Raw genomic sequence first — 20,337 nt, 5'->3', positions numbered from 1 at the left:
ATTGTATACAATTCTATAAGCTAAGATCACTTCTTCGCCTCCTCTTTTACTCCAAGGAATAAAATCCTAGCCTGCCCAACCTCTCTCTATAGCTCAGGCCTCTGAGTCCTGGCAAAATTACACTGCATTTCTTCCAGCTTAATGACATCCTTTCTACCACAGGGTAACCAAAATGGAACACAATACTCCAAATGCAGCCTCACCAATGTCTTTTACAAGTAGTATGAATTTTCCTGCTTAAATGCATGTGATTTTTTTTGCTTGTTTGTGAAAAGCACCAGTTTCAACAGGTAAATCAATGAAATGGAGTAAAATAATGAACCCACCCAGTGATTAAGCAATAAAATAACCCAAGAGCTCATATAAACATGTTTCAACCTTAACCTCATCATTATAGATTTCTTGGAAATTATTCCACCCTAGCTTGTCATAAAAGGGTGTGTCTACAAAACAAGCAAAACAATAAGATAGCAAAAATTGTCATAGAACATTAAAAAAAATGATTGTGTAGAGTGGTTTCAATGCTATGCGATTTAAAATGCAAATTTTCAGACATAAATGTGTGAATAAATATTTCTGGGTTGTTTTGCAACATTCTGGAAATTCAACGAGACAAATCACACTACTGGGACTGACCCAACCTCAATTTCAGAAAACATGTCCAATTATATTCACTCCATGGACAATGCTTCTTTTACAGCATTGTTCAGGAAATTAACTCCAGAAAGCCCCAATCCTTCAATCTCCTGAGGCTAGGACCCTGATAACTGCCCTGACCATCTCACCTGCAGCTTTCAGCCGCAATCCTTATTGGATACCCAACCCAATATTAACCTTCTGCTCACAAGCCCTACTGACCTTTCCTTTTATCTCCAATTCCACTTTGTCGCTAAATGCAATCTCCACTCACCCATTTCCTGATCTTAATCACTAACCCTGTCCCCCCATCCATGATCCCTACCCGCACCACCCCTGCAACCCCCTGTCTCAAATCCTGATTACAATCCATACTGTTTGCTGATCGATTTTTCCCTCCGGCCCTGATCCAGACCTTCGACTGCTGATACATTTTAAGCATAAGACAGAGTATTAAAAACTGGTGAAAATGGAAATAGCACCCACTGCAACAACTGCAGAAATTAATGTCTTTCAAAATGAGGGAGAATTTGTTGTGAGACATGTAATGATCATCTCTGCCAAGGAGTGACAAGGTACTTCAGTGAGAAAATGACAGATCTTTCTTCTTCAATGCCCAACTTAATGCAACCATTCCTCTCGTAACTGAATGTCTTTATGCAATAGAATAGTCTTTCAGTCTTCTCCATATAAAAGTTATAGGAACACATAGGTTTGCAGCTACAATTTTCATTTGGGATTTATTTGAGTCTATTCCAGTTTTAGCATTATTCTCTGGCTCTCCAATATGTGGGCAATGTTGGTGATGATGCTTCCTGCTCTCTGTCTATTTACATCTCATTTTAGAAACATAGAAACAGAGAAAATAGGTGTAGGAGGAGGCCATTTGGCCCTTCGAGCCAGCACTGCCATTCATTGTGATCATGGCTGATCATCCACAATCAGTAACCTGTGCCTGCCTTCTCCCCATATCCCTTGATTCCACTAGCCCCTAGAGCTCTATCTAACTCTCTTTTAAATCCATCCAGTAAATTGGCCTCTACTGCCTTCTGTGGCAGAGATTTACACAAATTCTTAACTCTCTGGGTGAAAAAGTTTTTTCTCACCTCAGTTTTAAATGGCCTCCCCTTTATTCTTAGACTGTGTCCCCTGATTCTGGACTCCCCCGACATTGGGAACATTTTTCCTGCATGTAGCAGGAAAAAAAATCTGCAAGATTTAACCCCTTCTCTTCATTTTCCCATCTGTACTATTGCTGCTCCATTGACTGTCATTTCCATAGAAACACTTAATTTATTTCCTTTGCTGAGGTCTCCCTGTTTCTAGCTCTTTTATCACATCTGCTTCATTTCTCTTCTTCTTCATATTGTCAAGGATTTGATCAGCCGCACTTCCACCTTTCACTTCAATGGCCTCTACATCAGCTTGGCTCTCCTTACCACTCTAATCACTGCTAATATAACTGGACGCACCTACATACCCACTTGCAAGAACAATTTTACCCCTTTAATTTACATTTCAACCTATTTTTCTGCTCTTCAATCTTTCACGATGTTTGAATCTATTTTCCAGTCTCATGACTAATGTCTTTTTAATGGACTTTTATTGATGCAGCCTATTTTTTAATAATAATTCAAGACATTTTACTTTATCTCCCCAAAGATTCAAGAATATTCTTAGGCTATTACAACCTCGTTAGCTTTGCTTCTGTTTTGGTAATTAAATTCATTGGCTCTCAACTTTTACTATTAACCCTTTACATTTTTGTTCAATTTTAGAGATCGTCTTGTCCTTGGTTCTGACAAAGGTTTAAAATAGAAATGGCAATGTCCTTTTACCTTCAATTACAAACTGACTGCCAGTATGTTTGTTATCTTCTGATCTTTTATTTAATACCGTTTAGTTTCTAGAGAAAATAGGACAACTTCCCTCTAAAATCCCACATTCACCACTACCCACACCCAACCGCCATTTCATATCTTCATGAAAATAGGGACCAATAGAATGTGCAACCTGGCCTTATGTCCATTGTGAAGGTCCAAACTAGAGGTTCGTTGGGATTGGAGCCAAGGTCATGTGTGGTAGATGAATGTGGGGTTAATTTAGTTCCAGCTTCCTTGGCATTAGATCTCTGGTTGTCCACCAACTCATTTGCCTTGCAGCAGCTTGAAGCTAAGTCCCTGGACCAAGTCTAGTCCAGTCAGAGTACATTGGAGTTCAGTGCAACAGTAATGCACCATCTGGCCTGATAAAACCTTGTCAAGTACTGTTTGTAGTGGCACGTGTAGCCACTACCTAACCGACCTGACCTCTGCTCTGCACCGGGAGGTAGCCCAATTTCTTTGCAGGATTTAATTTCTGGGGGCAATTTTCAGGCAACTGAACCATCTTACCAACAACTAGAGAGCAGTCCTGATCTACTAGGTGCCTCATTGAAGACCTTTGGACTATCTTTAATCGGACTGTACTGTACTTTATCTTGCACTAAATGTTATTGCCTTCATCATGTGTCTGTACACTGTGGGCAGCTCAATTGTAATCATGTATAGTCTTTCTGCTGACTGGTTAGCATGCGACAAAAAGCTTTTGACAACAAACTAAACTATATATAATATTTCTCATATCAGGAATAATATGCTGCACTTATGTTTCACCATAACTCTGTATGGTTGTCATTATTATTATTAGTGTCATTAGTCTGCAGAAGGGTCTCAACCTGAAACATCACCCATTCCTTCTCTCTAGAGATGCTGTCTGTCCCGCTGAGTTACTCCAGCATTTTGTGTCTATCTTCGGTGTCATTAGTATCAGTTCAGACATCCACGGTGTGTCTTAAACCTGGGTTCGGGCCGGATATTTTACCACATGGGTTCCTTATTTTCACAATGGTGTAGAGAGTATATATTAATGTATGGGAGAAGGGCAGGGGGAAGAGAGCATTGTTCCAATAAATTCAGGTTGCTACTTTTAATTTGAAATTAGACTACATCGAAAAGAGGTACATCCCACCAAATAGACACGGCAAGTCAGGTCAAATGGGTTTAGGTCTTTGTGTTGCTGGTCACTAGTCTCCCAAAATGTCCCTCTCTGAGCCAGTTTTACACCCAAGATTGGTGTAAGAAAAAACAATTTATATCACTAAAATATGAATAATTTTTAGAGGAACGATTGCAATAATATACAGTACTGTACTGATTGGAGATGTGAAATGAGTGCCCTCTGCTGGCAGTCTGTGCAGAATGCAGGAGCACAGAACATAGTTCAGCCCACAATGTCCTTGCCGAACAAGATGCCAAGTTAAAATAATCTCCTCTGCCTACAAGACAGTTGCCAATATTGTCCATCATATGTTTACCATCAGTGTGAAAGGGGTATTGCATTGGTCTTTCCATTAAGTCTGACAAATAAGTTAAATATAACGCATATGTGAAATGTCCTCAAAGTACTTCTAAACAATTTATATGAAGTAAATGTGCTAAAAAAAAGATATACCTAAACAAGACATCACAAGACGGGACATATTGTACATACAGTGACAATAATGACTGTTAATCTTTTAGAATTATCATCTACATCTTGCAGGAGTGATTTGTAAAATTGACTAATTTGCAATTAAAACAGTTAATGCATCTAATAAGACAGCGCACAATGTAACTGGGTGACTATGAGTTAGTGGTTTGTTTCTGCTCCAGCACGGTGCATCTGTTCTCTAGTATTACTTAGAGTAAACCAGAGATCTTGGCACTCTTACGATGTAAGCTGTATTAAATGTTATCTACTTACTGGGAGACCAAGGGGTCCTCTGTCACCTTTTTGACCTGGTTCACCCTTCCCTCCTTTAACACCATTCAACCCTGGTTCACCCTAAATGTAAAAGTAAAGTCCACCTTTTTTTTGCTACTTTGAAGCTGGGACAGAAATGCATTTAAATGAATCACAAAAAGCTACTGCAAATACCTGTGCATCCATCAAAGTATTATTCCCCCCCGCAATGATCAATGCTTTTTGCAATCCTTCTATGCTGTGTTAGCATTACTGATATTCATTCTATATTAGAGGCAAATTACATTTTCTTCCTTTTTTCTGGATCTAAGCAAAGAAGGAAAAGATTTCCAAGAGGATCACATGTGTTTCTTTGTCGATACTTTTAACATTTATATTGATTGCACCTGAGAGTGTACAGGATTTCACTGGCTCAAGATAATATTATCTCCCTTCCAGATGAAATAACTAAGACAGCCATTCATTTTGTTCTTAACTAGATTTTCTTATGTCAGCTTCCTGACTGTGGGCTGTTATTTTCCCCTAAGCCTTGAACACCGGGTGTTCAAATATAAAGTGAAAGCTTATTGTTGGCAATATTGGAAGTTAAAGCTTTATATGTTCATTTCTGATTTTTCATTTTCATGTATTGGAAGAGCTGTATTATGAGTGGCAGGGTAGCGCAATGGTAGAATCGCTGCTTTATAGCGCCAAAGCCCGGGTTCGATCCCGACTACCGGTGGTTGTCTGTACGGAGTTTGTACGTTCTGGCCATGACCTGCGTGGGTTTTCCCAAGAGCTCTGGTTTCCTCCCACAATCCAAAGGCATACAGGTTTGCAGGTTAATTGGCTTGGTGTATGTGTAAATTGTCCCCAGTGTGTGTGGGATGACGTTAGTGCGCGGGGATCGTTGGTCGGTGCGAACTCGGTGGGCTAAAGGGCCTGTTTCCATACTGTATCTCTAAAATAAACTAAAAACTAAACTAGACTAAACTAAAAAACACCAAAATTCTCTCCTTCAAATCCTTTTATCTATTGTTTTAAGAGCATATCTTCTGGTTACCAAACTTCCTACCAAATTTCTCTTTATTTATTCCAAAGCCCTCTTCACAGTTGTCCTACCACATTCAAAGGATGTATCTTTTGATAATGCTGCTCTGTGTTCTGATCACAATGTGTGGCTGGTGAAATAACACATTGACATATGCACAGAAATCTTCAGTAATACCTTTTGTGTGGTGATCACTTTAAACCCATAAGTTCATCAGCTCTGACAGTGTTACAAGTAGGATAATCTTTAGTTTTAGAAGTGTTTGTATTGGAAAAACTGAGAGTTGTGATGAAATACACTTCAGCTTTCTGTTCTGCATTCAGTGACAATACGGAGCGCTGTCAGAGAAGGCTTGTGCCAGTTGCAACGCAGAGCTCTCCCAACATGAACATGACACAAGTGGCTCTTTACAACACTTGATTTAGATCGATATGACTTTCCCTTATTTAGTGACAATGATACCTGTTACACAGAACTGAAGTGTACACCCCAGCGGTATGAACATTGACTTCTCTAACTTCAGATAGCCCATGCTTTCCCTGTCTATCCCCTCCCCTTCCCAGTTCTCCCACTAGTCTTACTGTCTCTGACTACATTCTATCTCTATCCTGCCCCCTCCCCTGACATCAGTCTGAAGAAGGGCCTCGACCCGAAAGGTCACCCATTCCTTCTCTCCAGAGAAGCTGCCTGACCCACTGAGTTACTCTAGCATTTTGTGTCTACCTTCGATTTAAACCAGCATCTGCAGTTCTTTCCTGCACACAACTGAAGGTTGTTTTATGCCTTATATTCTTAAATATAGGGGGGGGGGGAACCTCAATAAAACTGATCAAACTCTCCTTGATGAGGTGGGAATCATGATTATTTCACAGATTGTAAGTGGACTTCAGTTAATGGGCATCAGTAAGTCAACTGCAGCTCTAGATCCCAGAAATGAGTGGTTGACCTTTTAATACAATGTCTACAATCTTACTGATAGGATTTTATGATGGTCGCAGGGTGCAAACCTTGCCTTGGTGCCCGCATGATTATATGAAGCTTGGGGGTTTGCAGAATCTCACAGAAATCACCATCTCTGCAATACGCTTGCATGATGATATGTGTTGGCCTTGCTTTGTGGCACCTCAGGGGTTTGATTAAAAAATCCATCTCCGCTCTACGAAAAGCAACAAAAGCTCGCCAGATAATTGATTGATTAAAAATGGAACCCTAACCTTGACCTTGTATCATAGTAGCTCAGGCTTTCCTCAACAAGGATCTTATTAAATTTGGTAAAGTGCAAAGAAAACACTTGCTCTGCAGCCAGAACTTACAGGTTTAAAGATGCTACAACATAAAATCAACATTAATTAGTCAAATAAGTGACATATAACATGCATAGCTAATTTTTAACAAAGAGCATGGAGACAAATTTAAATCATTACTTGTCAGTTTACTAGATCTCCTTAGACATTTTTCGGATGATTTACCTTAGGTCCTGGAAGGCCATGTGGTCCCTGTTGAAACAGAATGAAGATGAAGGAAATTAGTAAATATCTCAACGGTCCAGTAATTCTCTGATACTGAAGCAATCAAGGCCAATTAGTGCCTTTAGGCTTTATCACCCCTGTGCTTTCAAATATTCACCAGGTTGTCTTTTAAATGTGTAGATGCGAAAAAGGAGGTCAAGAAAAAATCCTTAGGGAACATCAGAGATAATGATTTTAACTTGCTGGTTGGAGACACCTTATGATTTCCAAGCCTGTTGACAGGCAGTACAACAGCAGATCACTGGAGGTCAGCAGCTTGCCAGTCCCATCATGTCTCTTTGTTACCTCCTTGCACACTCTACCCACCCACCAACCAAACTTTCAAATTGACTCCAGTGATTCCATTCACTTTGCTCCCTATTCATGAAGAAACAAATGAATTCACTATGGTACTCCACAATGATGATCTACCCCTCTGTGCCAATGCTGGTTAAAAACTAACTGAATCCCTGCACCATTCTGCTGTTTTCAGATTGCAATCTTTGCACCATTCCGTCATTTTGCATTTGTCTTTGTATTTATTGTTGTATCTATCATTACGACATATACCAAGTACTCAATGAGCTTCTTGCAAACACGGAATTTCATTGCACACTGGTGGAAATGACAATAAACTAATCTGAATCTGAATCATTTGAGCTTAAACTGAGAGCAGAACCCCCTTCTTCATCCCTGGTGTTCTGTTTTCTCTCTCTCCTGACTGACTTGAGCGTTAGCCCTCAATTCATCTGGTTAGCTGTCACCCAAAAACAAAAACCAGCAGCCTTAATTGACACGGCGGTGCTGTGTTGAACTGTCCAGAGTCAGTGATGAATTTGAACGGTTGCTAGAATGTTTAACTATCATTCTCTGTCAGCACATACTGGTTCAAGCACCCTATCTGAATTCTAATCTAATTCTCTCAGACATTTGTCCTGTGAATTAAACACCCATAGAACCAGGGTCAACTCTACAGTAGTGTTTCTAAACATATTTCACACAAAGTCACTGGTTTTTCTTCCTTCCCATTGGATAGGATTACCAGAAATGCCAAAACGCTTTGTGTGAAATGTAGAATGCTATCTGCTTTATTCAAGATCCTTTTAGCTGCACATCCGTTGCCTCAGAAGACAAGTTCTTTTGAGGCGATGGATGTGTGGCAAAAAAGATATTAAATAAAGCAGACAGCTTTCTGCGTTTTCTGAAGGTTCTTTCTGTTCAGGGTATTCTTCACTTCTCGTGACTGTTTCTTCGCTGTTGGTCAGTCAGCTGGACTTCCCACCTATCTGTCATTTTCCACAAATCTGATCATTTCTTTCCACTCATCTCCTGAATTCTTCTTCCCAGCTTGGAATACCACGTAATTTTCCAGTGAAGATAGATAATCCTCAGTACACATGCCTCTTGTGCTTATGGCAATATAATTTACATTGCAGAAAACAAGAGGTTTCTGCCACGGATTCCTGAGCTACATACAACATATTATTCCTCATGTGGGCAAGATGACTCACAGCCTTTCAATCACTAGTTTGCCTTTTCATTTCCATTTTTCAGTTTCTACAATACTGTGTGCATATTTTCATTTTAAACCTTGTTTCCTTCCTGTTTGCTCTTGGCTCAATTTTCCCATGGAAAGTTGTCTTTAATGCATCACCTTGCTCATGTTTAAAATGCATTTAAGTCGTGCCCTGCAGCCTGCATCCACAATCTCTGCCATTAACCCCAATTTTGACCTGCCCTGTTATTCCATCTCATTAATCTGAGCAGGATCTGGCTCCTATATAGAAAACACAAACTGTTCAAAATCTCTCAAAGCAAGGGAGTTGATGCATTGGACAATATAAACCCACTTTTTACTGTGGGAAACAACAGAAGAATAGGCTGCATTTCTGGTTGTAATCTGCAGAAATGTCTATTCTGACAATCCTGGTTCAAATCTTATCTCTCTGACAGGCACCAGTTCATCTCCATTAACAACTGTAAATCCCCCACCGCTCCCCTCCCCCAAGGTGTCCCCCAAGGCTCAGTCCTTGGCCCCCTCCTCTTCATCCTCTACATGTTCCCCCTTGGTCAATTAATCCGCCGTCATGGTCTCAACTTCCACTGCTTCGCCGATGATATCCAGCTCCTCATCTCCACCAAGTCAATCTCCACCACCACACACTCTACACTGACAAACTGCATCACTGAAATAAAATCTTGGCTTCAATCAAATTTCCTCAAACTCAACTGCAACAAATCTGAAATCATCATCATTGGTCCAAAAACGCTCACCAAATCCACCCAAAACTTCATCCTCAATATTGATGGTCTCCCAGTATCCACCTCCCCTCACATCCGGAATCTTGGAATCTTCTTTGATCAAACCCTCTCCTTCGACAAACACATCAAACACATCACAAAGACAGCCTTCTTCCACCTCAAAAACATTGCCCGTCTCCGTCCATGCCTCTCCTCCACAGCTGCAGAAACCCTCATCCACGCCTTCATCACCTCCCGTCTGGACTACTGCAACAGCCTCCTCTATGGCGCACCCTCAAAAATCATCAGTAAACTTCAATACATTCAAAACTCCGCTGCCCGTCTACTCACCCACACCCCGATCCGTGACCATATCACCCCCGTCCTTTACAAACTCCACTGGCACCCCATCCCCCAGAGAATCCAGTACAAAATCCTCCTCATGACCTACAAAGCCCTCCATAACCTGGCCCCATCCTACCTGACCGACCTCCTCCACAGGCACACTCCCACCTGCACCCTCCGCTCTGCTGCTGCCAATCTCCTATCCCCCCACATCCGGACCAAACTCAGATCCTGGGGGGACAGGGCTTTCTCCATCGCTGCTCCCACCCTATGGAACTCACTACCCCAAACCGTCAGAGACTCCTCCACACTCACCACATTCAAAACATCACTGAAGTCTCACCTGTTCAGTACTGCCTTCAACCACTGAAGGTCACCTCACCTTCTGTCTTCTTTCTCTGTTCGTTTACTTATTTATCTATTTATTCACTTCCCTATGTTCTCTAAATCCCTGTAAAGCATCTTTGAGTATATGAAAAGCGCTATATAAATGTAATGCATTATTATGTCTAGTTCAAACCAAATTACAATACTATGAATTCACAAATGTATAAAATGTGAGATTAAACCTGTTGGAATTAGTTACATTTTAGTTCCTATTTGTTTGATCTATTTTGAACCTGAAGGCAAGTGACTATGTTTTCAACATATTCAAACCCACAACTTTCAAAAAGTCCAAGTGCATTGAATATATCTCAGACTAAAAAACTGTGGCTGATGGTACTCAATGGGGGAGTTTGGGCCAAAGGAACATAGATCACAGAGTTTTTTAATTGGAGAGAAGTTAGAAATTGTGAATGGACAGAGAGATTCAGGGGTCTAAGTAGAGAAATTGATAAAGTAAAGTAAATAGGTGCAAAAGAAAATCAAAGGAATTTGACTCCTAGAGATACATCAATTCCATGGCGGTATTTATAACCATAATTTGCACCAAGCCTTCAGCAGGAATTGTGAGGAACCTCAACATCTCTTGCCCAAGAAGCTGCTGAGTTTGGGTCAGTTGAAGGTGTCATCTCTGAGAGTGGCGAATTTGTAGTAGCCAAGGCTGCCGGCAGCTACTGTGTTAACATGAGGATATGCACGGTCCTTTCAAATGGTGGAACAGACTCTGAAAACAATCAACATCCATCAGCCAATTTTTCCCTCATTTCAATGCGGGAATACCACTGAAGTTTTAATCAAAGCTGATTTGGTCTGATGACGGGCACTTATGGAAGGGTAGCAGGAGGGCAGGGCCCCCTCTCTACTGTGACTCTACTCTGAAAAGATCATTTTGCTCAGCCGTTCTCAGAATCTCAAAGTGAGGAACTGTTTATTTATTCTAATCTTCCCACCAATTAAATAATTTAAAAAAAACATGAATCTAACAAATACAAATACTAGTAGTTTTCTAGTATCAGAAAACTACTATTTCCTGATCACAGAAATACTCCTTCAGTGATCGTCAGTGTGTAACTTGTCTTTCCATTTTCCACCCAACTTTGATATTGTTTGAGGGCTATATTGATATTGTCTGTTGCTGTATCCTGCTTCAACAAGCGTTCTGTTCCTATATTATCTGAGGACTCTTCGATTTCCACTTCTAAAGTTGTTATCAACTTTTCCCCCTCAGATATGTCAGCAGTACATCAGTACAGAAATGTGCTTTTTATGGCAAACTTGGTGAAAACATCTTTGGATACAGCTAAACAGTATCAAAATGAAATGTTTATAACAAAGACAAAGACCGGTAACTATTACTAACTTTTCTTTTCTCCAATACAGTCAAAGATTTGTACAACCCTTCAGCTTACGATGCCTTTTACAACCATCATACTGATCTATATGAATCCATGCCTGTGTTCATTCCATATCCCTCTATGCCTTGCTCATTCATGCACCTGTCCAGATGTCTCTTAAATGCTGTTGCTGTTCCTGCCTCCAGCACCTGTGCTAGTAGCTCATTCCAGATACCAACTACTCGTTGTGTGAAATATGTACCCCTCAGATCCACCGTGTGCACTTATGTTGCCGTGGTCAGGGAACTGTGTACTTGTAACTCAATGTCTCTCTATTCAAAAACGCTTCCCAGGGTCACAAAATGTTTGAGTAACTGAGCAAGCCATAAGTCATGTCATAAGTGATAGGAGTAGAATAAGGCCATTTGGCCCATCAAGTCTACTCCACCATTCAATCATGGCTGATCTATCTCTCCCTCCTAACCCTATTCTCCTGCCTTCCCCCCATGATACCTGTACTAATCAAAAATCTATCTATCTCTGCCCTAAAAATATCCACTGACTTGGCCTCCACAGCTTTCTGTGGCAACAAATTCCACAGATACAGCACCCTCTGACTAAAGACCTTTTTCCTCATCTCCTTCCTAAAAGAACATCCTTTAATTATGAGGCGATGAACTCTAGTCCTAAACTCTCCCACTAGTGGAAACATTCTCTCCACATCCACTCTATCTAAGCCTTTCACTATTCTAGTCTGGGTCGAAAGGACACAAAGTGCTGGAGTAACTCAGCAGGTCAGGCAGCAACTCTGAAGCGCATGTTTAAGTGACATTTAGGGTTGAGACCCTTCTGTCTCAACTCAAAATGTCATCTATCCATGTTCCCATGAGTTGCTGCCTGATCTGCTGAATTACTCCAGCACTTTGTGTCCTTTTGTGTATTGACCAGCATTGCAGTTCCTTGTTTAAACACTTCCCAGGGACCTGACAATCACTGTATAAGATCTACCTGGTTTATGTTCCCAAAATGCATCTAATGGTACTTGTCTGAGTTAAATTACACTTACCATTCCCTTACCCACTTTCTCAGTTGATTTAGGTCCTGCTGTGAACTTGGAAAATCTTCTTCACTGTCCAAAATGCCACCAACGGTGTCATCCGCAAACATATTAATCATGTCACTTTAATTCTTATCCACATTATCATGTCACCTTTATTCCTATCCAAATTATTAATACATATGACAAACAACAGAGGACCCAGCATCGATTTCTGTGGCACATCCACTAGTCACAGGTCTCCTTGCAAAAATCAACTTTCTATTATCACCCTCAGCCTCCATTATTACCAAAGCCAATTCTGTATTCAGATGGCTAGCTCACCCTACATCCCGGGCAATCTCACCTTCTGGATCAGCCTGTGATGCAGGACCTTATCAAAGGCCTTGATAACATTCATGAAGACAATATCTATTGACCTGCCCTCAACAATCCACTTGGTCACCTCGTCACAAATATCAAATTTGTTAGATGTGATCTCCCATGAATATAGTTATACTGACTATTGCTAATCAGCCCAAGCCTTTCCAGATGTGAATAAATCCTGTCTCTCGGAAACCTATCCCGTAACATTCCCCCCACTGATGGCTCGCAGCTCCCTTGCAGTCCCCCCTAATCATCCTCTACTGCAACTGCAGCTGACAAAGATACAAATATATTTGACGGGGTCTCGGAAATCTCCTTCCTTGCTGCCCTTGCTGAGATATGGAACATGCTCCAGAATATCATTGTACCTTCCCATGATCTCATGAGCTTCCATGTCCTTCGCCATGGTAAATGCAGACCGGCACTATATTCATTTAAGACCGTACTCATTTCCCATGGCTCCACACACATATATCGCCACTCTGATCCTTAAAGCGATCAATTCTCAAACTTGTTAGCCTTTTACTCTTCTCGATTGATAGAATCCTTTATCTTATCTACCAGGGATCACTCGTTCCTTTTTTGCCCACCAAATTTCCTTCTTAAGTGTAGTCCGACATCCCTTGTATTCCTCAAGAGATGAACTTGATTCTAGTATAAGAAAATAACTGCAGATGCTGGTACAAATCGAAGGTATTTATTCACAAGTGCTGGAGTAACTCAGCAGGTCGGGCAGCATCTCGGGAGAGAAGGAATGGGTGACGTTTCGGGTCGAGTCTGAAGAAGGGTCTCGACCCGAAACGTCACCCATTCCTTCTCTCCCGAGATTGTGCCCGACCTGCTGAGTTACTCCAGCACTTTGTGAATAAACGTGATTCTAGTTGTCTATGTGCAGCATTGTGGGCATGTTCATCAACCACTCAACCTGTGTAATATGGAGAAAAAAAATGGTACCATCCTGAACCTTTGACTAGCCTTAAGACCACACCTGGGGAGACATTTGAACACATCATTCTTACAGCTGCGAAAGCAAACAGGTTACTAGTACCTTGTCATGCCTCAATGTAATGTGGCTTTGTGCATTTTGCTGCAATTACATTCTGGATAATGGTTTGGCGGACAACGTGGAAGGACAGATGTGCATTGCAAAGCCCAGGAAGGACTTATTTCCCGTCCAGCAGACTCTGGGCAAATGCTGTTTTGGCAAGCTTTTACACAAACAGAGAAAATGCAAAATTCCATTGAATCAAAGAGGTAAAGTTCCCAGCTCTGAGAACAAACTCAGATGACATGTGTTTTTTAAAGGAAGTCTCGGACCTTTCAACAACAGGAATGGAACAAGAGACTCTCAGAGCAGTAACTATGACTTACCATTGGACCTGGTGGGCCTTGTGAGCCAGTGGCTCCTGGGGGTCCGGCAATCTGCATAAATAGATAATGGATCATGTAAGGCAGTGAGCAGGCCGTCAGCAAAATAAACCTTAAACCCCACAAACTGCAATATTACATTTAAATTATGTGTTTTTCGTTGTCCAGGAACAATATAAAAAGAACAGAGACACACGAGACTGCAGGAGCTGGAATCTGGAGTAACAATTTTATTTTCCCCATATTCCCATCAATGCTTCTCTGATCTGTACACCTGCGGACTACAGCAGCAAATTAATCCACCTATCTACACGACTTTGGGATGTGAGAAGAAATTAGAGCACCTGGAGAACACCCACAAGGAGAATGTGCAATCTGAACATAAACAGTGCTTGAAGCCAGGATTGGAGCTGGGTCACTGGAGCTGTGAAGCAGCAGCTCCACTCACTGTGTCACCATCTCACCCAGCCCGGTGTACCACCCTTGCAGAGTTCAAACTGATTGGCTCAACAAATTTAGAGCAACCTGTGGTACTTTCCTTACTGTTCACATTTTACAGTCAGGGAGCAGGTAGTACCTGTGGGAACTTGCTCACACAATCGAATTTCCGCACACTGGGGCACGTTGAAATAGAATTGTGTAAGAAGGAACTGCAAATGCAGGTTTAAACCGAAGGTAGACACAAAAAGCTGGAGTAACAGCGGGACAGGCAGCATCTCTGGAGAGAAGGAATGGGGGATGTTTCGGGTCAAGACCTTTCTTCAGACTAGTTAGGGATAAGGAAAACAAGAGATATAGACGGTGATGTGGAGAGATAAAGAACAATGAATGAAAGATATGCAAAAAAGTAACAATGATAAAGGAAACAGGCCATTGTAAGCTGTTTGTAGGGTGAAAATGAGAAGCTAGTGTAACTTGGGCGGGGTGGAGGGATAGAGAGAGAGGGAATGCCGGGGCTACCTGGATTGAGAGAAATCAATATTCATACCACTGGGCTGTAAGCTGCCCAAGCAAAATATGAGATGCAATTCCTCCAATTTGCGTTTAGCCTCACTCTGACAATGGAGGAGATGAGGACAGAAAGGTCTGTGTAGGAATGGGAACGAGAATTAAAGTGTCCAGCAACCGGGAGATTAGGTTGGTTCAGGCGGGCTGAGCGAAGATATTCCGTGAAATGGTCGCCCAGTCTGCGTTTGGTCTCGCCGATGTATAAGAGTCAACATCTTGAACAACAGATACAGTAGATGAGGTTGGAGGAGGTGCAAGTGAACCTCTGCCTAACCCGGGTCCCTGGACAGAGTCGAGGGAGGAGGTACAGGGACAGGTGTTGCATCTATGACCAAGCTGTCCACACACAGTCTGCTGGGGGAACTCAGTGGGTTGAGCAGTATTTGTGTGGGGGGGGGGGGGGGGGGGGGTAAAACCCTGCATCAGGACCGCAAGTGGATAGAGAAGGTGGTTGGTGTCGAGAGAAGACGCGGAGTGCTGAGACAAAAGCAAGAGGAGATTAGTGGACCGGAGAAGGGTGAAGGATGACAGGCATATGGAGCTAGGAAGGGGTGGAGGGTGGATAGAGCAGGGAGGTAGAGGCAGGTATCAGATGGATGGAGGCAGAAAGGAGACGAAAAAGTAAAAAAAGCAAAAAAGGAGGTCGGTGGAGTGCGTTGAGGAGAGTGTAATGGTGGAGATGGCACAGTGGCACAGCTGGTAATGCTGCTTCCAACAAATGCTGCTGCCTCACAGCGCTGGAGACCGAGGTTTAATTCCGACCTAACATGTCATTTGTCTGGAGTTTGCATGTTCTCCCTTTGTTTGCGTGGGTTTCTGGGTGCTATGGTTTCCACCCACATTCCAAAGATGTGCGGTTTGTAGGTTAATTGGCCTCTATAAATTTCCCCTTGTGTGTAGGGAGTGGATGAAAAAGTAGGGTAACTAGCAGATCAACGGTCATGGATATGGTGGGCTGTGGGGCTGTTTCCATGCTGTATCTCTAAACTAAACTAATCAGCTACTGGAAGAGGATGAGCAGGAACACAAAGGTTGCCAGTGCTGGATTCTGATAAGTAAGGATCCATTAGGGAAGTAGTGAATGGCAAATGGAACCAAGATCAGATGGGGTAGCGGTGCTGTGGGGAACGGGTCAAATGTGTGTGGAGTAGGGAACCAGGAAATAGGCCAATACAGGGGGACATGATGGAGATCTACAGGAAAGGGTTCAGGAAAAAAAGAAGACCAGGGGAGGTCAGAAAGAGAGAGGTGGGGGGAGAGGTGAACAGACCAAATGAGGTGAACGTAAAACTGGAAAATTCAATTTTCATGTCATTGGGTTGTGGTCTAGCCTGGCAGAATATGAGGTGGTTTTCCCCATGTTGTAGTGAATTATACCAAGGATGGACAGGTTGGTGTGGGAATGGGAAGGGGAATGCAACCGGGAGGTCAGTGTGGCTATAGTAGTTAGGTACTCTCAAGTGCAGGTACGCTGCAACTTGGTCGTTTGGTCTTGCAGATGTAGAGGAGGCCACATGGGAACAGTGAATGCAGTAGGCGAGGTTGGAGATTTAGTTTAGTTTAGAGATACAGCACGGAAATGCGCCGACCAGCGATCCTCGCACACTAACACTATCTTACACACACTAGGGACAATTTAACTGAAGGCAATTAGCCTACAAACCTGTACATCTTTAGAGTGTGGAAGGAAACCGGAGCACCCGAAGAAAACCCACGCAGGTCACGGGGAGAACGTACAAACTCCGTACAGACAGTATCCGTAGTCAGGATCCAACCCGTATGGCGCCTTAAGCAGCAACTCTACCGCTGCACCACCGTGCCACCCAAAAGAGGCAATATAAACTAAAGGGCACATTACACTAATTGAGGCAGAACCAGAAATTTCTAAACATTCAGCACAACTTTCTTGTTTCCGCTTCTGTGCCTCTTTTTTATAAAGCCCAGTCTCTCACATGCTTTTAAACTACGTTTTCAATCTTTCCTACCATTTTCACTGAACTGTGCACCTGCACCATCAGTTTGCTCTGTTCCTGCACCAACTTTAGAATTGTGCCCTCTAGTTTATATTGCCTCTTCTTATTCTTCCTACCAATAATGAAAACTTCACATTTTTCAACTATAAATCGTGTCTGCCACCTATCTGCCCATAGTACCAGCTTCACTTGATAATAATTTCTCATACTTGACACATGCTTTCTTCTTCTTGTAGAAACTTGGAGCTGCAGATGCTGATTTACAAAAAAAGACACAAAGTGCTGGAGTAACTCAACACAACCCTGGAGAACATGGATGATGTTTCGGGTTGGGACTCTTCTTCATAGTGATTGTGGGAGGTGGTGGAGAGAGCTGGAAGAGAGCTGGGGCAGGACAAAACGTGGCAGGGAATAGGTGAACACAGGACAGGGAGGTTTTGATGGGCAGATGGATGTTTTTTTCATCTCTGATCTTTGTCCAACCATTTGTCTTTCAAAATCCCCCTTTGCCTGTTCAAACCTTTTTTTTTGTTAACTAAGGTTCCCTAATCTTACTATGATTGAATCTGAACTCATATAATTTCATTTTTAAATGCCTCCCACTTATCGAATGTTGTTTTTCCCTCCATCAGTTGCTCCCAATCTGCTTCTGCCAGGCCGTGTCTTATATTATTGAAGTCAGTCCGCACCAATTTAAGGTGTTAACTATGTCCAATCCTTTCTACCGTATGACCATCTTAAAGCTTACCAAACTGTGGTCACCGTTTGCAAAGGATTCCTCTCCAGTCAGTTCCACCACTCACCCACCCTCATTCCCCAATATAATGTCAAGTGTGGCTCTCTTTCTCAGAGGACTCTCTACATACTTTGGCATTAATAATGACCAGACTGTTTACAAAAGGAAAGGAATTAAACACAGTACCACTGGATATTATGTTCAGGATGTATAAAGAAGGGAAAAAAAATGACAGGGAATGAAATAGGATTGATAAAGGAGAAAATTGCTTTACTTCTCTAGTTTAGTTCAGTTTGGTTTAGTTTAGAGATACAGCGTGTAAACAGGCCCTTTGGCCCACTGATCAGCAAGCCCCGCACATTAACACTATTCTACACACACGAGGGACAATTTACAATTTTACCAAGCCAATGAACCTACAGACCTGTACGTCTTTGGTGTGAGGGAGGAAACTGGAGCTCTTGGGGAAACCCATGCAGGTCACGGGGAAAACATACTAACTCTGTAGAGACAGCACCTGTAGTCAGGATCGAAGCCGGGTCTCTGGCGCTGTAAGGCAGCAGCTTTACTGCTGCGCCACCATGCCATCTTTAGAGTGAGCTTGTCCAGGAATGCTCAAGGACAGACTCTACTTGTTTAGCATGAACAATTGAAATGTCATTACACTACTCATGGTCTTGTAGTCAGTAGTATAAATATCATTGAGGAGTAAAATTGTAGGACTATTGGAAAAATGTGCAAAAACAGCGTAGGTGAGGGACTTTAACTATATCAATATAGATCAACAAAGCAATAACAAAAGGGGTATAGAGGGGAAGGAGATTCCAAGGTGTCTGGAGAACTTCCTTGATCAGTCTAGTTCTGGTCCAATGTAGAAGGCTACATTGATGGTCTTAGTTCTGGCAAACTAAGGCCAAGAAGAGCAAGTATCCATGCGGGAACAACTAGGCAATGACCATAATATCATTAGGTTTAAAATAACAAAGGAAATGGATATAGACCACTCCAAGATAAAAATAGTCAATTGGTAAAGGCTTATTTTAAAGGCATTGGGAACAGATCTGGCTCAGGTGAATTAGAATCAAAGCTTGGCAGACAAAGCTATAACTGAATGCCTTTAAAGATGAAATGCCTTTAAATGATATGCCTTTAAAGTGGAAAGACAAGAATTTCTCTGGTTACTCCACAGATTATCTACGAGTAATAACTCCCTTGTAGAGATTTGGGAAATTAACCTTAGAGGGTATTTAAGTAGGTAATATAATAATATAAGATAATAAAAGTAGCAATAGGAAAAGTATAACCTCAGTTTTAAACATTCATACAAGGGGAAATTTAATGGAAGCGGCACTCACAGTCATTCCTTATTTAACCTCAGTAAGTTCTATAACATCTGATTTATCTGTGGGAATATGCATTTCACTCAATGTTTATTTCCAAATGACATCCAGAGGATTTTATATATGCATCTGAAAGCAATCTTTATATCTTTCCTGAAGTTAAAAATTTCATGGTTTAGTAATTCTGAATCAATTGCCAACATAAATACTAATTGGCTGATTTAGATTTGTGGCACTCTTTGCATTAAAATTGGTTGCTCTTCTTTAAGTGTTGCCTTCAACTTAATTCAAGCATGAAACTTAACCGAGTCTTATTTCATGTCCAAGTCAATTTTCTGGTCAGCTTTCAGCAAGTTTACCTTGGAGGTTAGATTCAGATTGCCTTGTTTTTGCCAAAATCAACAAAGCATCGGATGCTGAGCTTTAGCTCTTAATGATTAATGCTATGTATTTTGATCTCAGTTGTGGTACATTCTTTGAAAAACAAAATAAGCATGTTTTAATATACTTTTTTCTCAGATTTTTTCTTTGCAAAGACTTGATGCACATTTATTTTTATTCTAAAAATGGAGAAAAGTACAAGTTTTGGATCCACACCAATTTCTGAAGACTTTGAGGTAGACTTTGTGGTCTTTTAATCAGCAAACCAACTGCTACCTGACTACCTAATAACATGGCTCTGAGGCTCCAAAGGATGTAATATTTGGTTCCTTCTCTGTATTTTCTAGATTTTAGTCTTCCTATTTTCTGGAATGTAGGCTGCTAACTATTCTCTTGAGATAAAATCAAGTGAAAAACAACAGTCTGGCAGAACATCGCATGTCATCGGAAGGGTCAGAATAGTTTTCAATGAATTTTCCTTGCAATTTGGAAAATAACATTGCCTGTCATCAATTACATTAATGCATCAAGCTCATGTTATTGACCATCAATCCTTAATAACCTTTCTTGATAAAGGCAATGAGTGACCATCACTCCATCTTGAAACTTCCTTTGGCTGGAGAAAAAATAAACTTTCTACATCTCAGTCTCTGTTTCCAACTATCTGCAAAACTTGTCCAGCAGAAAGAGAGATACGTATAATTGATGGTTCTTCTTTAGCTGTCAGTTTAGTTTAGAGATACAGCATGCAGCAGGCCCTTCGGTCCACCGAGTCTGCGCCGACCAGTGATTACCCCTGTAAGATTTGAGAAGTTTTCCCTCATTTGAAAAGCAACGCAAACCAAAG

General features: G+C 41.6%; 1 protein-coding gene across 1 annotated transcript in view; it reads right to left on the bottom strand.

The window, feature by feature from the left end:
* col25a1 (collagen type XXV alpha 1 chain) overlaps positions 1-20,337 on the bottom strand; it is a 231,415-nt gene that overhangs the window by 32,833 nt on the left and 178,245 nt on the right. Inside the window, exons 28-30 of the mRNA XM_078396380.1 lie at positions 14,056-14,106; positions 6,919-6,945; positions 4,420-4,500 (exon numbers count right to left, since the gene is read on the bottom strand). Coding sequence (XP_078252506.1) covers positions 4,420-4,500; positions 6,919-6,945; positions 14,056-14,106 — 159 coding nt within the window. The remainder of the gene's footprint in view (positions 1-4,419; positions 4,501-6,918; positions 6,946-14,055; positions 14,107-20,337) is intronic.

The sequence above is a fragment of the Rhinoraja longicauda genome, chromosome 1 (genome assembly GCF_053455715.1).
Source record: "Rhinoraja longicauda isolate Sanriku21f chromosome 1, sRhiLon1.1, whole genome shotgun sequence".
In the NCBI taxonomy this organism is placed as follows: Eukaryota; Metazoa; Chordata; class Chondrichthyes; order Rajiformes; family Arhynchobatidae; genus Rhinoraja; species Rhinoraja longicauda.
Note: the sequence above shows the minus strand (reverse complement) of the source record. Positions and strands in the feature narration are given on the sequence as shown.